Source organism: Schistocerca nitens, chromosome 2 (genome assembly GCF_023898315.1).
Source record: "Schistocerca nitens isolate TAMUIC-IGC-003100 chromosome 2, iqSchNite1.1, whole genome shotgun sequence".
NCBI classification, from domain to species: Eukaryota; Metazoa; Arthropoda; class Insecta; order Orthoptera; family Acrididae; genus Schistocerca; species Schistocerca nitens.
The window spans coordinates 1,093,898,342-1,093,920,326 of NC_064615.1; the positions used below are offsets into that span (position 1 = coordinate 1,093,898,342).

The window sequence follows — 21,985 nt, forward strand, 5'->3', positions numbered from 1 at the left end:
CCTTCACGCTCAGCGATTCGATTGTCACCTGACAGTCAGTCAACAGCTGTAGTGATTCGCTGCTGCAATTAATGTGCCTGAGTGTCCGTGCTGAGCGAACACCAAAGCTATACCAATAAACATTCGTGAAGAAATACGGTTTCAACATGTAACTGTAGCTATATTCTTTATTTTATTTTGGTTAACTTTACTTCGGTGTCAAAATCACATTCAAAGCATACATATAAACATTCAAATACACAACATGGACACTTCTGAAATTTTAATAATTTCGAAAGTTCACCTAGTAGAATTAGTACGCTGCTTTTCGTGAATGAGTTTTTTACTGGCTTCAAAATGTTTATCGTCAACGTACAGGCAGGCAACTACAAAGATATCATACGAATTTTATAGATTATGAATAATGTCACTTTTCTAATATGTGGGCTACCTTACCACCAAATAAATATAGACGAGAATGGTACTAAAATGGCTTGTTTCATTAAATTTGAAAGGGAAGTTGTCCAAGATATAAATTATTGTTACAGTTCTGCGGCGGTCTAATAAACACAGTCACGACACTCTCTGGGTCGGAAGTTGTTACCGTTTGACAGCTGGAGCGACTCTACCGCCCCAAGCGGTGGGAAAGCAGTCAAATGTGTGGCGAGGATAATGTTCGTTTTCAGTTATTTTCTACTTAATAAACGAAGCAGGCGTTATAATATTGCATTCCTTGCGTTAATAAATAACCAAGAAACTTGAATTGTCGTGAAATACATGTAAACCCAGCCGAATAACACGGAATCAGTGACATGACCTACAACTTATTCGTGAAGAAATACTTTCGAATGTGTGTATATTTGCAGCTTACTCTGCTGGAAGCAAGCGAATATAAACATATATTTCATGCCTGTGAAGCCTATATTTCTCTTTTTGTCTGTGGTTATTGTCGCAGGCACTTTCCTTGACACTTAAAAAGTTTTATGATTAACCCATTATTATACTTCACTAGGTTTTCTGATACACGAATATTTTTATAAATGTGGTTACTTTTGCTTCAAAAGAGAATGAATTGCATATTCTTGCCGTTTGTGGCTCAAATTTGACAACGTTTGTGGAACTGGTTTCTTCTGTGTTTACGAACTGTATCGCATCTGTGTGGTTTTTCACGTCTTTCTGCAAAAGGTCAAGTGTCCTGGTGTTCACTAGTAATTTGTTTTACTAAAGGAAAACGACTTTATTCCGTAAATATCTGTAATATCTGTACTTTACAAGAGAAACGTAAATAAAGTCTGGTAATGAACCTTATTGCACGTTCCAGAGCACTTAAGAAATTAAAGAATGACAAATGTGGTGTCAATTTTTATGGCACTACATATACTCCCTATTCGTTACAAATCAGTACAAACTTAGTATTCGCACCCATTCGGTATCATATTCAGAAGTGTCGCTTACTGGTCACTTGGGGCGCTACGATCACTGTGGATAACAAAAGCGAGACGGAGTGTAGCGACTTATGGTAAGATTGTGCTTTTGCTCCCAATATTTTTGTTACCAACAATGTATACAAATAAAAGTCTCACCTACCTCGTAACGTGCAAAGAAGGCTAATGATACTGCAGTCTCTGTCTTCTTTGTATTTGCTAAGATGGCGGGCTGGTTCAAATGGCTCTGAGCACTATGGGACTCAACTGCTGAGGTCATTAGTCCCCTAGAACTTAGAACTACTTAAACCTAACTAACCTAAGGACATCACAAACATCCATGCCCGAGGCAGGATTCGAACCTGCGACCGTAGCGGTCTTGCGGTTCCAGACTGCAGCGCCTTTAAGATGGCGGGGCGGTTTCCTTAGTATTGTAGGAACGTGATAGAAATAATGATATTCTGAGACCCGATAGTATAGACTAAAATAATTATTAACTCTCTTGTGCGAAAAATCGACTTGTATCAAACAGCATTTCTGGAATGTAAAAATAAATACGGAGTAGTGTATGAAGTAATGTCTAGGTGGGACTCATACTGTCAGTTTACCCACAATAGTCGATTTTCTGTTAAATTTGATCGCAACGCCCCATATATAACTATACGAGTTCGAGTATTTATTTAACATAAAAGTCACATGAAGCAATTAAATGTGATACGCCTTCACGAAAGCGTTGTTAGATAACAAATCATTACTCACCGTAATTCAGTAAAGTCATTTATAACTCAGACGTCAGCTCCTGTATGCTCATAAAACATTTTCAGAATCTCAACAACTTTAACCACTTGGAATCAAACGTTCTTTACTCCACCATTACACACCCTGTTAAATAACTGTTAGTCCTACAGTCGTAAAATTCTCATTTTCGCACTTTCGATTTCTGTAAAAAACTGACGTCATTGCTATATCGCTGCTCACTATCTTTCAATTGTCCATTCGTTTCATTTGCAAAGATTTTAATCTATTTGGACATAGCACACGGAAAATATACATGTACAATACTTACATACACAGAAATTTATATATTTTGGGTAATATTGATAACATTAATTAAAGAAAAACAAAGAAAACGAATATAAATAAATTCGCCTGGAAAAATCCGTCGCAACCGCGATGGCTCAGCAGCACATTTGCAATCTTCGTCAGAGTCCATCTCGATGAAGCATTCGGGGAAATGTGACTATATCGAAAGGAGATGTGGGCTTAACGTCCCGTCGACACTGCGGTCATTAGACACGGAGCACAATCTGAGACAGTTGAAAGATGAGTAGGAAATCAGCCGTACCCTGTCAAAGGAGGCACACCAGCATTCGCCGTAAGTTTGGATGCCCCGTCCTCCCGAACACGAGCCCAGTATCTCATCATTGCGTCACCTAACTCGGTGCAAACATATCGAGGTGTATCACAGGCATGGCTTCCATAGTTCACGGATTTGACTACTTTTAGATTTTTTCTTGTGGAGCTACACCAGAAGCACTGTGTTGTGAGAAAAAGTCCGTTGTCACACACAGTAAAGGTGTAGCGGCAATGATTGCCCAGGTAAAATATGTAGAACCAACATAGTGGTCGAATATCGAGCCATTTTTATAGAAGAACATAAATGTTTACACGAGAGCTAACATGTGAATGGATTTTGTTAAACTATAAAATGGAAACAGACCAATTCCGTACATATGTTGTTGCATAGGACTTTTACTAGTTCATCTATTCTGAAATTATTGGAGGTGCTGGGGATGTTTAATACGAGTGGTGTCCGCCTCAAAGGCTCAACTGTGAAAAAATAAAGAAGAAGGTCAGCGTGTTTGACAGCTTTACAGAGGACCCGGGTTCGATGTCCGGTACTGCAAAGGATTCTTTCTTCGTGGGAGGACTGGGAGGGGTGCAAACTGCCTTGTGATGATGCCAGTTGAGGAGTTGCTTGAGTGAGAACTGGCGGCTCCAAAAGTCTGGGAAGCTGACAACTGCAGGGAGAGCGTGTGCTGACCCAATGCCCGTCGGTACAGAGTCCCAATGACGCCATTGACAGATGATGATATTGTGGCTGGCTGGTACTGAATGGCCTTACAGAGCCAGTAGACGGAGTTTTAGCTTTTTGGGGGTACCTTACATATCGAATACACAGAGCAATGAAAGATTTGTGAGGGGTTATACAGAATAAGGAAGGAAAGAGGGCATTTTAGAAATTATTCCGTCGACTACGAAATTATAATGTTGCAGAAAGACTTGCACAAGGACCGATGAATGGTGCAGTTAACTAGTAGTTAGCCTAGAACGTAAATGAGTGCAAAGTATTACTCACAAATAGATAAAGAAATCCAATTCCGTTTCATTACACTATGGGATTTGGATCAGTAGAAACAGAAACCGCCGTAAAGTACCTGGTAGCATCCGAAGCGGCCTAGTGTAGATTAACCACATAATATAAAACTATTTGTAGGAAAAGCAGATGCTAGGCTGAGATTCATTGGAAGAATTGAAAGTTCCCCTTTGAAAAATTAAGAAATACGAAACATCCCCTTTGAAAAATTATGAATGTGCTGTTAAACTTCTACGTTAGTTGATTTTCAAACAGCCGTACTCAAACAGTTTTCTCTTTACTTATTGTGATCATCACTAAACTGACACAATATTTTTAGCGCAACGCAGTCTGACATTCAATAATCCCTACAAAAGAATGGCCCTGACTAACAATAACCTATACCTTTCATGAATCACTTACCTCACAAAAATCTTCGTTACTCGAACTAGTGCAAAACAGCGAGCGCCAATACTGCCAGCTAAATAAAAGTTTCTAACTACTGAAGGCACTAGCTACTGGTAGGCATAGTTAGCAAATGAAAGATTTTGATAGAGAACAAACAATGTATTTACCTTAATAGCGTTCAAAAGTCATTATATATATATATATATATATATATATATATATATATATATATATATATATATATATATATAGGGTGTTTCAAAAATGACCGGTATATTTGAAACGGCAATAAAAACTAAACGAGCAGCGATAGAAATACACCGTTTGTTGCAATATGCTTGGGACAACAGTACATTTTCAGGCAGACAAACTTCCGAAATTACAGTAGTTACAATTTTCAACACCAGATGGCGCTGCGGTCTGGGAAACTCTATAGTACGATATTTTCCACATATCCACCATGCGTAGCAATAATATGGCGTAGTCTCTGAATGAAATTACCCGAAACCTTTGACAACGTGTCTGGCGGAATGGCTTCCCATGCAGATGAGATGTACTGCTTCAGCTGTTCGATTGTTTCTGGATTCTGGCGGTACACCTGGTCTTTCAAGTGTCCCCACAGAAAGAAGTCACAGGGGTTAATGTCTGGCGAATAGGGAAGCCAATCCACGTCGCCTCCTGTATGTTTCGGATAGCCCAAAGCAATCACACGATCATCGAAATATTCATTCAGGAAATTAAAGACGTCGGCCGTGCGATGTGGCCGGAAACCATCTTGCAGAAACCACGAGGTGTTCGCAGTGTCGTCTAAGGCAGTTTGTACCGCCACAAATTCACGAAGAATGTCCAGATAGCGTGATGCAGTAATCGTTTCGGATCTGAAAAATGGGCCAATGATTCCTTTGGAAGAAATGGCGGCCCAGACCAGTACTTTTTGAGGATGCAGGGACGATGGGACTGCAACATGGGGCTTTTCGGTTCCCCATATGCGCCAGTTCTGTTTATTGACGAAGCCGTCCAGGTAAAAATAAGCTTCGTCAGTAAACCAAATGCTGGCCACATGCATATCGCCGTCATCAATCCTGTGCACTATATCGTTAGCGAATGTCTCTCGTGCAGCAATGGTAGCGGCGCTGAGGGGTTGCCGCGTTTGAATTTTGTATGGATAGAGGTGTAAACTCTGGCGCATGAGACGATACGTGGACGTTGGCGTCATTTGGACCGCAGCTGCAACACGGCGAACGGAAACCCGAGGCCGCTGTTGGATCACCTGCTGCACTAGCTGCGCGTTGCCCTCTGTGGTTGCCGTACGCGGTCGCCCTACCTTTCCAGCACGTTCATCCGTCACGTTCCCAGTACGTTGAAATTTTTCAAACAGATCCTTTATTGTATCGCTTTTCGGTCCTTTGGTTACATTAAACCTCCGTTGAAAACTTCGTCTTGTTGCAACAACACTGTGTTCTAGGCGGTGGAATTCTAACACCAGAAAGATCCTCTGTTCTCAGGAATAAACCATGTTGTCTACAGCACACTTGCACGTTGTGAACAGCACACGCTTACAGCAGAAAGACGACGTGCAGAACGGCGCACCCACAGACTGCGTTGTCTTCTATATCTTTCACATCACTTGCAGCGCCATCTGTTGTTGAAAATTGTAACTACTGTAATTTCGAAAGTGTGTCTGCCTGAAAATGTACTGTTGTCCCAAGCATATTGCAACAAACGGTGTATTTCTATCGCTGCTCCTTTAGTTTTTATTGCCGTTTCAAATATACCGGTCATTTTTGAAACACCCTGTACATAGTGTGAGTCACCTGACGTTACCGCTGGATATATTTCGTAAACTACATCAAATACTGACGAACCGATTCCACAGACCGAACGTGAGGAGAGGGGCTAGTGTAACTGGTTAATACAAACCATACAGAAATGCACGGAAGTATGTTTTTTAACACAAACCTAGGTTTTTGTAAATGGAACCCCGTTAGTTTTGTTAACACATCTGAACATATAAACAAATACGTAATCAGTGCCGTTTGTTGCATTGTAAAATGTTTATTACATCCGGAGATATTGTAACCTAAAGTTGACGCTTGAGTATCACTCCTCCGCTGTTCGATCGTGTGTATCGGAGAGCACCGAATTACGTACGGCTCCAAAGGGAACGGTGATGGACCTTAGGTACAGAAGAGACTGGAACAACACATTACGTCCACATGCTAACACCTTTTTATTGGTCTTTTTCACTGACGCACATGTACATTACCTAGAGGGGTGAGGCACACGTACACACGTGGTTTCCGTTTTCAATTACGGAGTGGAATAGAGTGTGTCCCGACACGTCAGGCCAATAGATGTTCAATGTGGTGGCCAGAATTTGCTGCACACAATTACAATCTCTGGCGTAATGAATGTCGTACACGCCGCAGTACATCTGGTGTAATGTCGCCGCTGGCTGCCACACTACGTTGTTTCATATCCTCTGGGGTTGTAGGCACATCACGGTACACATTCTCCTTTAACGTACCCCACAGAAAGAAGTCCAGAGGTGTAAGATCAGGAGAACGGGCTGGCCAATTTATGCGTCCTCCACGTCCTATGAAACGCCCGTCGAACATCCTGTCAAGGGTCAGCCTTGTGTTAATTGCGGAATGTGCAGGTGCACCATCATGCTGATACCACATACGTCGACGCGTTTCCAGTGGGACACACTCTATTCCACTTCGTAATTGAAAACGGAAACCACGTGAGTACGTTTACCTCACCCCTCATGGTAATGTACATGTGCGTCAGTGAAAAAGACCAATAAAAAGGTGTTAGCATGTGGACGTAATGTGCTGTTCCAGTCTCTTCTGTACTTAAGGTCCATCACCGTTCCCTTTGGATACCTACGTAATTCGGTGCTCTCCGATACACACGATCGAACAGCGGAGGATTGGTACTCAAGCGTCAACTTTAGGTTACAATATCTCCGGATGTAATTAACATTTTACAATGCAACAAACGGCACTGATTAAGTATTTGCTCATATGTTCAGATGTGCTAACAAAACTAACGGGGTTCCATTTAAAAAAACGTAGGTTTGTGTTAAAAAACATACTTCCGTGCATTTTTGTATGGTTTGTATTAACCAATTACACTAGCCCCTCTCCTCACGTTCGGGACACCGTGTACGGGAAGCGAGACTGCTACCGCAACACCACGAGCTGCGGAAATTACCCATATCGTAATACAGATTACGTCGTCATTCTATAAAAATTGTGCTAGTGCGCCTATTCATGCCTGACAAAACTGCAATCGGCTTTAAGGCTGTGAACAGGTTCATACCCCATATAGGCCACTGTTGACTGTCAGGCGACTGAAACTCGTGTAAATAAAGTATTTTACCAGCCGTTCAAAGCGATAATATGGCGTTTTTGAAATATGCAAGAACCTTGGGGCACCACCTCTTGCAAATCGCTTCCTTCTGTTGATTTTACTGATGTATGGTTTTCTTTGGGCTCTTCGGCCCTTATAACCAGTTTTATAAAGCACATTTCTTACAATATGTGGTTAAAAAGACTTTCCTGAATGCATCTGAACTGCAGTAGCAAGTTTTTCAGCGCATAATTTTCGAATTTTCATGGCTTCTCTAAATACCTGTCGTTTTTCCATCTTGGATAGAACTACACGACGACCGCTTCGTCATTGGTTTTCATATGTTCTGTTGTGATTAAACCTGTACATAACAGTCTTCACCGTACTAGCTGGTCTTCCAACAGTTTCTCTGATTTATGGAAAGATTTTCGTTTTCGATGCAACCTATGCAAATCTTTCTCTCTCTTTTTCTGTAATTTCGCGACGTTTTCGACCCGTATTACTTAGAAACCACTTAACTGATTTGAAAACAGAGTGGAAACGCACCTTTACAGTGAATGAAACACAACTGCATAAGGAAATGTAGAGGGGTGCGACATCAGACCTCGAATTTTGTTGACTAGTGGATTACTTGTTTGATATCAACTGATGCATGATTTTAAATAACGTGTGTTTGTTCACAAATTAAGCAGCATGCGAACCTAAATAGCGTTTTATTTCTAAATGTACATGCTAACCGATGTAAGGAAACAGTTAGTGTCTGTTTCTTAGCTATATTTTTATGTTTATGATTGTTACATTCTATGTGCTGTGGTCAGACAAATACCTTTTGGAGTCATTGCAGTTACCGACAACCAGTTTCGGTCAAGCGATTGTCTCCAAGTTACTTACATATTAACAGAAGTATATAGTAAAAAAACACTCGTCAGAATAATAAAAAAAGCTGAACTATTGTATGTAGGAGATGGGATACTCACAGACACTATTACGTCAGGTTAAAAGATAGTTCCTTGGTTTCAAGTTCAAATGTATGTGTGAATTCCTAAGGGACCAAACTGCTGAGGTCATCGGTCCCTAGACCTGCACACTACTTAAACTAACTTATGCTAAGAACAACACACACACACAAATACACGAGGGAGGACTCGAACCTCCGGCGAGAGGGACCGCGCAATCCGTGACATGGCGCCTCGAACCGCGCTGACACTCACCTCGGCTTGGCTTCAGGTAGATCATTATTTCCACATCTAGATGATGGTTAAAAATACATGTCATGCAATTACCTTACAAATAGCATACATATGTACAAATGTTCTAGATATAGAAAAGCCCGACATGAGTACCTGTCACGTATCCGCGGGCCCTTGTGTTACATGCTTTTTAGTCTACATTACTTAGTGGCTACAACGGTGACCCGGTTCCGCAAATTGCCTACCTAACGGCTTCCAGGACGAACAAAAACTTGAATTTTTTTCAGTGTTCCAAATAACTACTGAACGAATTTAAAAATTTTAATTGTTGTCGTAATATACTAATTAAAATTATAATATTACGTTAAAGGTTTAACACCATCACGTATTAAAGTTAGAAACTGCGTAAGTGGCTAGAGGCAAAGTAACTTGTAACTCTTAACTGGCAAATTACCCAGTGTTTGACAAAAAGCCCACTTAGCGGCTTCCAACAAACTGTACACATAGTTTCAAACGTTTAAGGAACTTTTTCTCGCCAGCATCCTCCACAAAATGATGAAAGGAAAAAGTTTACCGCTTACTACATTTTCGATGTCCATGCAGTAAAACTTCATCATCACGTAAGACGTTTTAACTTACTATTTCGTCGTTACTAACTCTATCGGGAACACGTTGGCACACAGTATACAAAATACCATTGGATGTACCTGCAAAATTATATCATCGTATGACGGCATAAACGTTGAGATACGTAAAAAGTCATTTTCAAGGTAACCAGACGTTTGAAGGTATTTTACACATACATGGGAGTTCGATTCTTTAAAGAATTTGGAGTGGGAGGGGTTTGTTAGTTAGTCACTAAGAGCACACACTGAGAGAGTGCATTGCACTGTTTCTCATTTTGTGACAAAAAAGTCGAATCATAAACTGTAGACTGAATTTGGATGAATCAACTGGTGCTTTCATATGAATGCAGCGATATTATTTACAATTTAGGATAATCGACCGTCGATTCATCAGAGATGCATAACTTACATACATATTTCTTCAATTGTGTATGATGAATTAAAGCAACAAAGCTAAAAAAAAGAGAGGAAGTGGCATGGAACGTCAAAATTTAAATTGTTCATGCTAATACCTATATTGGACTAGCCTAGTGTAATCATCTGTAGCCAAATAGTACATCGAAGCGTATAAAATTTTGTTTACGTAACGAAAAAATGCCAAGATTGTGCGGCAAACGTTCTATAAACAAACAAACGCTAAGAAAAATTGTCACTTACTGTCAGTATTTAACTTATGTCGACTGAAACTAATCGCAATGTGTCTGTTCATATAGCCGAGCGGTCTAAGGCGCTGCAGTTATGGTCTGTGCGGCTGATCCCGGCGGAGGTTCGAGTCCTGCCTCGGGCATGGGTGTGTGTGTTTGTCCTTAGGATAATTTAGGTTAAGTAGTATGTAAGCTTAGGGACTGATGACCTTAGCAGTTAAGTCCCATAAGATTTCACACACATTTGAACATTTGTCTGCTCATAGTCTTTTTATTACCCTACCGGAGATCTACGACAGCGATATGTTTCCTCGATAAACTGAATCAAATTCCACAATAGTCAGAACGAAGAAATATTGCTGTAACAAGAAATGACTCAGATCAACATAGCCAAGGTATCTGTTACGGTAGTAATGTTGAGTATTCCACGCGTTTAACAGCTTTCAACTGACTTCTCGTTGCAGGTTCAGAGAGCAGACAGTACGACAGTACCGTGCTTAGCGACGGGAGTGACAACGGGACGTTCTACGATGGAGAATCCCCACCCGTACACGAGGGTAAGTCATTAGTGCTCCTTATTTGTTTTACATAATCTACAACTGATGATCAAAGAGGGAAAAATATTATTGTGAACATCAGCACTGTTTCTCCTACGTCAATGATCTGTACCTCAACACGGTTCTCACGAGTAAGTGAATGAAAAACTACATTTTGTCAGGGCTGCTTCATGAATGAATGATGGCACCCATATAGACCCTCTACAACGAAATAAGGAAGAATGAATATTCCGCAGTACTTATAGAAACTACTTGCGTATGTAAAGCCTATGTTTTATATTCCACAGTTATTCGTGATAAGATTTGGATACTCGCTGCGCTTTTTGGGTGCTTTAATGGTATGCTGAGGAACTTCGTTACATTAGGCCCGTCGAAGTGTAATAACTGACGTTGTCTGGACGTACAGAGAAAACTCCGCTCACAGCGTCTACTGATAGAATGGTGGCTGTGTATCCCAGATCACACACCTACAGAACCTACTTGACCACAGAGCGAACTTTCTTTGTGCCCACAATCACAGCGGCGTCTTGTGAACCCCATATCTTCATTTTACTGCAGTTCAACGCCTAGTTGTGCGTGTTGATACACAGTGGTATGTATAAGCAATCGGATCAGCGTCACGTGCATATAAATCCATCACTAATGGTCCTGAAACACCGACGGGAAGCTCGTAAGCTAAAAGTAGAACAGAATTTTGTAATTACTGTAAGGAGAAGTGTGTGAAATTGGCAAAGGAATCCTGGAAGATGAATTTGAGTAAATATTTGGTCGCTGTTGTAATTAACTAACAGGTGGATCGGAGCGCACTAACACATCGAAATTATAACTTCAGCTTACGTACGACCACACATAGTAAAAGAAATCCTCTCCAAGTTGATCACGCTTCAGCTCCACAGCTGGAACTGAGTGACAGATACATGCACTCCACTGCACTTTATAGCCACGACGATTTTTTCTCCTCATTGAATTAATTAAAATCACGGAAAAATATGACAATTCACAAACTGAAACCACAAATGACCACATGCTATACTATAAAGCTTTACTTTCGAAACATTGTCTTGTTGTCTTGACGAAATTTGTGGTCGTGTCTGTACCGTTTCTAGATCAAAGTTAACAATTCATGCACGAAATGAAGCAGTTCAATGAACATAGTACACTGATGGCTTATCATTCCACAACATGTATGCTGAATGTGACGCGGATCAGACATCGACAGACAGTTTTTTTTTTTTTTGTAACTCATAATAAAAATAAACCTCAGCTTTCAGTTCTGTGTTACGTAAGAATTGCCTAACTGTTCTTACTGTACTCATTACTGCACACTTTCAACTGAAACTGTCTGAACGACGTTAACTGAAGGTTTTCCGATAGTTATTACACTTTTATATCGTAACTTTTATTATAATTCAAGTTATGTACTTTTTCAGTACTTTTTGTAAACTGTACTTTTCTGTGTTCTTACGGCTGTTACGTATTACTTATTTGACTAGCACCAAAATTTTACTATGTACATTTAAGCAACTTCTTAAAATATAGTTTGCACGTTTATATTACTTTTGAACTATGCGTGGAGCTAATGCTGCCCAGTCTCTAAATTTTGGTGGTTTTATCAACAGCGAAAGATCACCAATTGAATGAAACGATTAGTTCATGATATTTTTCAGCCTGTTTCTCGTCGAAATTGATTATTTCCAGCTGTCTGGTTTGCAGTATAGATAATAGGTCTGTTCCCACACTATTTCGATACCTTCCCTACGTCACTCCGTTGGTCGCTGCCTGGTTTCGGATTATAGTGTTAACGGAACAGGTTGCGTGCCGCTATAGTGATTAGCTCACTGAAATTTATGAATATCCAGAAGGCTATGCCAAACGATTTATTTGTCAGTACCCCTTTACAGGGGTGCAGCAAAGGAAACTAAGTTCACTTCATATTACGGTATAGAAGTAAATATAATGCACCTGATGATAGCAGCATACTGCCGAAACGCGTCGCGCTAATAAAATACTGGTAACAAGTCACTATTGCACTATGTATTATTTTATAAAAATCTTACAACACAGTCGCAGCCCTCAAATGACATAGCTTGGACCACTGAAATAAGAAAATAAATGGAAAGGAGCAGCATCAAAGAATCAGAAACAACTAGTAGTAACTCTTACACCTAAGCTTCTTTTAGAATGTTACCATAACAAGAAAAATAAAAAAGCGGGAAGAGCATGGGGCAATTATCTGTGGTCCATGAAGCTAAGTGTCTGCCCGTGGCGTATCTCATACTGGTCATTCGGGCAGTATGAGGTAACCCTGAACTACCATCGAGTAACCTATTGTCATCTAATGGCTTCATCCTTCGGCGAGAGGACCACCCCAATCTGTAATGCCTGTGGCTTACAAGGCACCGTACACCACATTTTAACTGAGCCCGTCCTATTTTGCGATGAGAGGTCTGAAGCAAATTTGGGTGTGAATCTGTCCTCTGTTGTAGCTGATGACGAGACGAGTCCGGTAAGAAATGGTTCAAATGGCTCTGAGCACTATGGGACTTAACATCTGTGGTCATCAGTCCCGTAGAACTTAGAACTACTTAAACCTAACTAACCTAAGGACATCACACACATCCATGCTCGAGGCAAGATTCGAACCTGCGACTGTAGCAGTCTCGCGGTTCCGGACTGAGCGCCTAGAACCGCTAGACCACCGCGGCCGGCGGTCCGGTAAGACTTTTAAAATTTTCTGTAGCATCGGCAATCCAGAGTAAGCTTTTAGGCTGGAGATTTTAGTGTGTTGCTGACTGGCTGGCTCATCCTTTTTATTCCGTCGATCAGCTAACTACAGTTATGTGGTCTTGCTATTTTAATTTTGTATCTGTGTGTTTAGGATCTTTTTATATTTTAATTGCAGATGACGTTTGTTTTTATGCCATTTTCATCCATACTCGTCTCATAGACTTTTAATGCTGGCGTTAAAGACCTTGAGAGGTGGCATGAGCCCCCTCTCATATTTCTATCTTACAACCTTGCTGTTGTGCGCCTTAAACAAATCGTAGTCTGTTCAAAAAATGGTTTAAATGGCAATGAGCACTATGGGACGTAACGTATAAGGTCATCAGTCCCCTAGAACTTAGAACTACTTCAACCTAACTAACCTAAGGACATCACACACATCCATGTTCGAAGCAGGATTCGGACCTGCGACCGTAGCAGTCGCGCGGTTCCGGACTGAAGCGCCTAGAAACACTCGGTCACAGCGGCCGGCTGTAGTCACTGTGTTCAACATCATCATCAGGAAGAGCACAAAGAAAAAAAGTAAGACGGAACCTAAAATAATGTTGTAAAAAGGGAAACAACAAGGAAACTAGATGAAGTAATTGTGACGAGACGAGAGTCATGCCAGTTGATCAGTACAAGACAAGAAAATTATAAGTAATACAAACAAAACGTCGGGATATTGTTTCAGACATCGCTTCGAATACTGTTTCAAGATTGCCCTTTTAACCCGTTCTGAAAACAATGTTGGCGCCGTCTTTGAAGTGCTGGGAGCCGCGCGGGAGTAGCCGAGCGGTCCGGGGCGCTGCAGTCATGGACTGTGCGGCTGGTCTCGGCGGAAGTTCGAGTCGTCCCTCGGGCATGGGTGTGTGTGTGTTTGTCCTTAGGATAATTTAGGTTAAGTAGTGTGTAAACTTAGGGACTGATGACTTTAGCAGTTAAGTCCCATAAGATTTCACACACATTTTTTGAAGTGCTGGGTATTCTTCCGGATATCAGCGTGGAAGTACGACACTGACATCCGGCAGAATACCTGTGCCACCTCAAAGATGTCAACAGATCGCCAGGGAACCATGAAGAATTATAGACTCTAAGAAAAAAAAGACGGACCACCACGAAAGAGTTATCGGAATGGGACGGTAATTGGTAGATGTGAAGTACATGTACAGATAAACATATGATTACAAATTCAGAATAATTGGATGACTTATCAGGAGAAAGAGCTTTACAAATTGAGCAAGTCAATCACGCGTTGGTCCGCCTCTGACCCTTATGCAGGCAGTTGTTCCGCTTGGCACTGATCGACCGCATTGGTGGATGTCCTCCTGAGGAATGTCGTACCAAATTCTGTCCTGGCGGCGCGTTATATCATCAAAATCCCGAGCAAGTTGGAGGGCCCTGTCTCATAAAGAATCAAACCTAAATTGGGAGAGTTCGGCGACCATCCTGGATTGGTATCCCACCGTTGCCAGACTCATCTTCGCTGGGCTAGTGGGGTTCAGTTCGCAGCGGTGTTCATTACCGAAGACAATTCTTCTCTAGCTAATGAGATATATTAATGACTTGCCATTCTATATTCATGAAGAGGCAAAGTTAGTTCTCTTTGCTGATGATACAAGTATAGTAATCACACCTGACAAACAAGAATTAACTGATGAAATTGTCAATACTCTCTTTCAGAAAATTACTGACTGGTTCCTTGTAAACGGACTCTCACTGAATTTTGATAAGACACAGTACATACAGTTCCGTACAGTGAATGATATGACGCCATTAATAAATATAGACCTTAATCAGAAGCATATAGCTAAGGTAGAATATTCCAAATTTTTAGGTGTGTCCATTGATGAGAGATTAAATTGGAAGAAACACATTGATGATCTGCTGAAACGTTTGAGTTCAGCTACTTATGCAATAAGGGTCATTGCAAATTTTGGTGATAAACATCTTAGTAAATTAGCTTACTACGCCTATTTTCACTCATTGCTTTCATATGGCATCATATTTTGGGGTAATTCATCACTGAGGAATAAAGTATTTATTGCACAAAAGCGTGTAATCAGAATAATAGCTGGAGTCCACCCAAGATCATCCTGCAGACATTTATTTAAGGATCTAGGGATATTCACAGTGGCTTCTCAGTATATATACTCTCTTATGAAATTTGTTATTAACAACCAAACCCAATTCAAAAGTAATAGCAGTGTGCATAACCACAATACTAGGAGAAAGGATGATCTTCACTATTCAAGATTAAATCTAATTTTGGCACAGAAAGGGGTGAGTTATACTGGCACTAAAGTCTTTGGTCACTTACCAAATAGTATCAAAAGTCTGACAGATAGCCAACAAGTATTTAAGAAGAAATTAAAAGAATTTCTGAATGACAACTCCTTCTACTCCATAGAGGAATTTTTAGATATAAATTAAGAAAAAAAAATAAATAAAATAAAAAAATAAAAATAAAAATAAAAAAATAAAGAAAAACAAAAAAACACAAAAAATAAAGTTGTTATATTAACTTAAGTATGTTGTTAAATTAACCTAATTATGTCATGTATTGGAAAATTTGACTCGTTCCACATCATTACGAAATATCGTATTCATGATCCATGGAACTAGTATTAATCTAATCTAATCTAATCTAATTCGAGGCCGAAGATGTACGCCCCGGACAGTGGTGGACATTAACCTGACCGTCACCCGTTGTACCGACCGACAGTGAGGAGTGATGTTCTGGGGTTCCATTTCATTTCGTAGCAGGATGCCTTTGATCGTGACCCGCGGCACAGCGGCACGTCGAAGATTCTCTATATCCCGTTTTGTCACCCTTCAAGTCCAGCTTTCCGAGGCTGACATTTCAGGAAGATAATGCCCGCCTACATACGGCGAGAGTTTCTACTGTTTGTAGACCTTGGCCAATAAGGTCGCCGGATCTCTCCCCAGCTGTGAACATTTGGAGCATTATGGTCAGTGCGCTCCAGCCAGCTCGGGAGTCTGACGATCTAACGCGCCAGTTGGACAGAATTTGGTATGGTGTCCCTCAGGCGGAAATCCAACAATTCTATCAGTCAATGCCAAGCGGGGTAACTGCTTGCATGCAGGCCAGAGATGGACCAACGCGTTATTGACATGCCCAATTTGTGAAGCTGCTTCTCTCGAATAAATCATCAAATCTTTCTGAAATTGTAATCATTTGTTTGTCTGTATACAGGGTAAAAAGTATTTAAACCGACAAACTCTGGGAGGTTGTAGGGGACATCAAAACAAATATTTTTCCCTAATCTCATTCTTCCCTATGAGGAGTATTTAAACCGGTAGAGGAAGATTTCTTTGGCGGCAAATTAATTAAACCAACAAATACTTTTCCATATTTTTATGACCAAGAGACAACACATTAACACAACCCAATTTCAATTACAGTAGATTTTCAAAAATGCCTCAATTGACACGTAAACAAAGGTTAAACCGTCGGATCATGTTCTGTCTGACACGGGCAGAAACCCCAGGAGTACCCTGAATTGTTCCTGCTGCTGCTGCTGCTACTATTCAGGCAACCAGATCCTCTTCTGATGCAACAGGAGTTGCGTAAACAAGGTTGCGCATCTCTCCCCACACAAAAAAGTCCAGAGGGGACATGTCTGGGGATCGAACAGGCCCTGGTAGAGGACCACCTCTGTCAATCCACGTTTCTGGGAACCGACGGTCCAGGAATCGACGCACACGACGACTGAAATGTGCCGGCGCCCCGTTATGTTGGAAACACATGCGTTGTCTTGTAGGGAGCGGAACGTCTTCCAGCAATTCTGACAATGCTCTGGCGATAAAATTGTAATAGTGCCTGCCATTTAATGGCCTAGGTAGCAGATACGGCCCAACTAAACAGTCCCCAACAGCACCGACCCACACATTAACGAAGAACCGCACTTGATGAGCGCTAGTAACTGTGGCATGTGGGTTATCCTCACTCCAAACATGCGAATTGTGCAAGTTGAGGACTCCATCACGCCCGAACGTTGCTTCATCGGTAAACAACACAGAGGATGGAAATGTAGGATGCATTTCACACTGTTCCAGGTACCACTGCGAAAACTGTGCTCTGGGTGGATAATCAACTGGTTCCAGGTTGTGGACACGCTGTATGTGAAATGGACGTAACAATTGCTCTCGAAGGACTGTTCTTACATTCGTCTGATTCGTCCCCATGTTACGTGCAATTGCACGAGTGCTGATTGAAGGATCACGCTCCACATATTGCAAGACAGCTTCCTCAAATTCGTACGCGCGACGGCATCCCTGTCCAGGTAATCTGCAAAATGACCCGGTCTCACGCAGACGTTGGTACACAGCAGCAAAGGTCGTATGATGCGGGATACGGCGATGAGGATATTGTTGTTGATAAACCCGCTGTGCAGCTCGTCCGTTGTGGTGCGCTACGTAGTATGTGTACTCACTCCAGGTGTATCGCTCCATTAGCAAACAGAGACAATGCACTACTACACTGGTGGACAGCAGTTGCCTACAACTGAAGAGCGTAATACGCCCTCTAACAAATGAACATCGTAATACGATATCTACCAACTGAAGAGCGTAATACGGCCTCTACCAGTTTAAATAATCCTCTTAGAAAAAATGACATTAGGGAAAAATATTTGTTTTGATGTCCCCTACAACCTCCCAGAGTTTGTCGGTTTAAATACTTTTCACCCTGTATGTGTATCACATCTATTGCTTTCCGCCCCATTCGGTTAATTTCTTCATGATGCGTCGTTCTTTTTTTTTTTTTTTTGTCTTTGAGTGTAGGTTAGCGTCATTTGATGCGCAGGGTCCGTTGTGTGTAGCCCAGTCGCATATCGTGGCGGCGGCGCCTCTGTGGCAAAGCAAAGCCGCGTCCTATTGTCAGCGATCTCCCCTGTCCATCACGGGCGGTAATTGAGCGCGCGGATGGGAAGAATGACTTGTTGTTTTCCGGAAGAGTGGACTAACATAACAGTACCCGGTTCTCTCTCTCTCTCTCTCTTGCTGGAGGGGTGAAGGCCTCCTTTGATAGGTGGGGGCGCGCGCTGCCCTGTCTGCAAAGCCGAATAGGGAGCCGGTATTGTTGCGGTTCTGTTGGAAAAACCCACCTAACACCCGTGACGGATGGTTACAGAACACGCGTGAAATTTTATTTCGGAAACTTATTCAGCAGATATTAACATTTTATGCCTTCCACGCAGCAGCGGCTCCTCCGTTACATTCCTTAAATCAAGTTTAGATTGGCTTTCCTGAAAGCTCTTTTTTTTGTCTGCGGAGTGCAATTTTTCACAGGTCGAGATAACCATCGCAGTTGTTGGTATAACAAATAATACGAGCATTATGTAACTCATCAAGCGTCAGGTGGAATGGATTGCCGTTCCACTACTAGAGCGGGCAGGAACCGGATACAGAGCAAACTTTTTCCGCTATTAAGACAAGAGCGTTGAGATTACACAGGATGGCGCATGAAAAACCGGCCCCGAGTACCAGACTCCTGATTGTCGCCTGCCAATTGTCATCTATTGTTTCGAAGCTCTTGTGACTACGTTTTGTACTTTTAGTACTAAAGCCGTTGTGACTTGGTTAAGACGTGTGAAGTACATGTCTTAGCGAGATGTATTCTCTGCAAGAAAGAATCGCAATACTGAAGAAGTGCGTGTCTAACGGTTCATTTAATCCTGCGGCACGCGTGCTGGAGATAATTACGCCAGAGGGAGCGTGTGGCACTCAAGTGTCGCCTAACATCAAATACTATTTAATTGACAATTATTTTAGTTTTCTGATAGAATTTATAGAAGGGGTTTTGGGGTACAAGTAAGATCATTATAACCACAGATTTCAGTGCTTTATTAAAGCAAGTCCTACAAAAATGTATAGAGAAGAGAAACGGAACGGAAACACTGTATAGTCATAATAAAGAACAAGACATTAAATTAAGAAAAAAATATCGTGAAGACATATCAAGAATCACACACTTTGGTTCTCTGGAGAAGTTCTGCGGCCTTTACAAGTCACAGTGTTGTGGTTGTGGTACTTGCAAACAGTGTTACTTACGGGGATTGATCCGATAGGGTGACAGAAATCCCTGGCAAAGCTAAAAGTTCTTTCAAGTGGCTCTCCATTAGAGCCAAGGCCAGGTTTATGAGGTACTTCTTCTTCTAAACCTTTTATCTCGATTATTTGCGAAGAATAGCACATGGGAATTAATTCTAGAAATATCCAGATACCGGAAAAAAAGTCCATGGGCCATCTTCTTGTTGTTCTCTGAGTGGAGTAGAATGTACACACATAATCAACAATATCCGTGCCACCTTTGATTACATCGTAGTCCACATTTACAACAGATTTTTCTTTACAAGTGTCTATTTCATCAGTTCCATGCACTGACGACAGAAAAACACGGCCTTGTTTCTTTTCGTTTGGCGCGAAACAAGACAGAAGTCATCTTGAAATCCGAAAAGACAGTTTCCGGTTTGTCGCTACCTGTTTGGCAAAAATTCCGAAGGTCTTTTTCAGTGTCCCCATGAAGATCTGCCTATTTTCTAGAAGATACTGTCCTAAAGTATAACTACGATAATAGTTATCCGTAGTTACATTCCTGTGAATGCCCTTGATTGGTTCAACTAATCTCTTCACAATATCAATAGGATGGTTAGATCAAGGTACGTTCCAGGATTCTGTCTGCCGCAGTATACTTCAAAGTTACAACGGTACTATATCTTGCTGTCGCACAGTGCGTACAGCTTCAAACCATGGTTGGCAGGCTGACTGGGCAAGTTCTTGGACAAAGCCACAACGTCCACGGAAACGAACAGACATTTCGTCTATGGTTGTGAACTGCCCTGGGCTGTAGTTACGAGGGCCGTTCAGAAAGTAACCTCCGGTTGATTTAAAAAAATACACCAAGTTAAATAAAAATATTTTAATATATACATCTTACAACTACATCTTTGCACTATTTTTCTACATAGTCTCCATAGCGATTGAGGCACTTATCGTATCTCTTCACAAGCTTTGAAATTCCTTCTGCATAAAAATCACCCGCTTGTGCCTGGAGCCAGCCTGTGACCGCATCTTTGAGCTTTTCGTCGTCATGAAACCGCTGTGACCCGAGCCATTTCTTCAAATGCATGAAGAGGTGATAATCACTTGGCGCCAGGTCTGGGCTGTAAGGTGGATGGTTGATAACGTCCCACTTGAAGGACTCAAGAAGGGCCGTTGTTCTGCGAGCAGAGTGAGGACGGGCGTTATCTTGCAAAAAAACGATACCGGAAGTCAGCATATCACGGCGTTTGTTCTGTATAGCCCGTCGTAACTTTTTTATTGTTTCACAGTACACGTCTTGATTAATGGTCGTACCACGTTCCATGAATTCAACCAACAACACCCCTTTGGCATCCCAAAACACCGTTGCCATCAGTTTTCTGGCAGAAAAATCTTGCGCGGCTTTTCTTGGTTTGGTAGGCGAATTTGAATGTGCCCACATCTTTGATTGTTCTTTTGTCTCAGGGTTCACGTACTTAATCCAGGTTTCGTCACCGGTCACGATTCTGTTTAACAATGGTTCTCCTTCGTCCTCATAACGTGACAGAAAGTCTAATGCAGAGGCTATTCTTTGAGTTTTGTGGTGGTCGGTAAGAATTTTGGGCACCCATCGTGCACAGAACTTACGGTAACCCAATCTTGCTGTCACTATCTCGTACAAGAGAGAAACCTGTGGAAAACCAATAGACAACTCCGACATTGAGAAACGTCGATTTTCACGAACTTTTGAATCAACTGTCTGAACGAGTTCGTCAGTCACCAATGATGGTCTACCACTCCTCTCTTCATCATGAACGTTTTCTCGTCCACTTTTAAATAAACGTACCCATTCACGGACAACTCCTTCACTCATAACTCTTGGTCCGTACACGGCACAAAGCTCACGATGAATAGCTGCTGCAGAATATCCTTTGGCTGTAAAAAACCTTATGACAGCACGCACTTCACATTTGGCGGGGTTTTCTATTGCAGCACACATTTCAAACTGCCACAAAAACTAGACTAGCGCAGGTACGACGTTCACTCGACCACGGCGTGATGCCGACTGACCTGTTGAGTGCGTGAACGCACAGATGGCGTCGCTACTCCCCCCAAAACCCGCACTGTGACCAATCGGAGGTTACTTTCTGAATCGCCCTCGTATTTCTGCAGTTGTTCAAAAATGCAGAGTGGGGATCGCGGATGGCAGCAGTTTTGTTACTCGCTCTTTTGTCGTTGAAGTATCATCAAACGTCAGTGACTGGAGCGAGAACAGCAAGCGCTTGTAGCTGAATGTTGCCCTGACAATAATCATTCCAGTGCCATCCGATACCCACACCTCTAATACATTTGTATGTCGTCCTTTTTGTACAGAAGTGAGTAACAGTGCTCCTAAGACAGCACAATTCACAGACGATCTCTTGTTATGTATACATCTATTGGTGTTCGCAAGAACACAAATAATTATCTCAGCATCAGAAAATTTGAGAAAACTTCCAGTTTCACTTTTACTTCCTATAGCATTGCGTTTTGGGCCATCTTCTTAAGTTGATTATGTTCTTACGTTTTTTTTACCCGGTACCACTAACGGATTATTTATCCATCAAGTTTCCTGCTCCTTACCAATACAACAATGG

The 21,985-nt window shown here is 41.6% G+C and overlaps 1 protein-coding gene across 1 annotated transcript in view; it reads left to right on the forward strand.

Moving 5' to 3' along the window:
• LOC126235565 (homeobox protein aristaless-like) overlaps window positions 1-21,985 on the forward strand; it is a 1,033,344-nt gene that overhangs the window by 413,220 nt on the left and 598,139 nt on the right. The window contains exon 2 of the mRNA XM_049944283.1: window positions 10,449-10,541. Within this exon, the coding sequence (XP_049800240.1) occupies window positions 10,449-10,541 (93 nt within the window). The remainder of the gene's footprint in view (window positions 1-10,448; window positions 10,542-21,985) is intronic.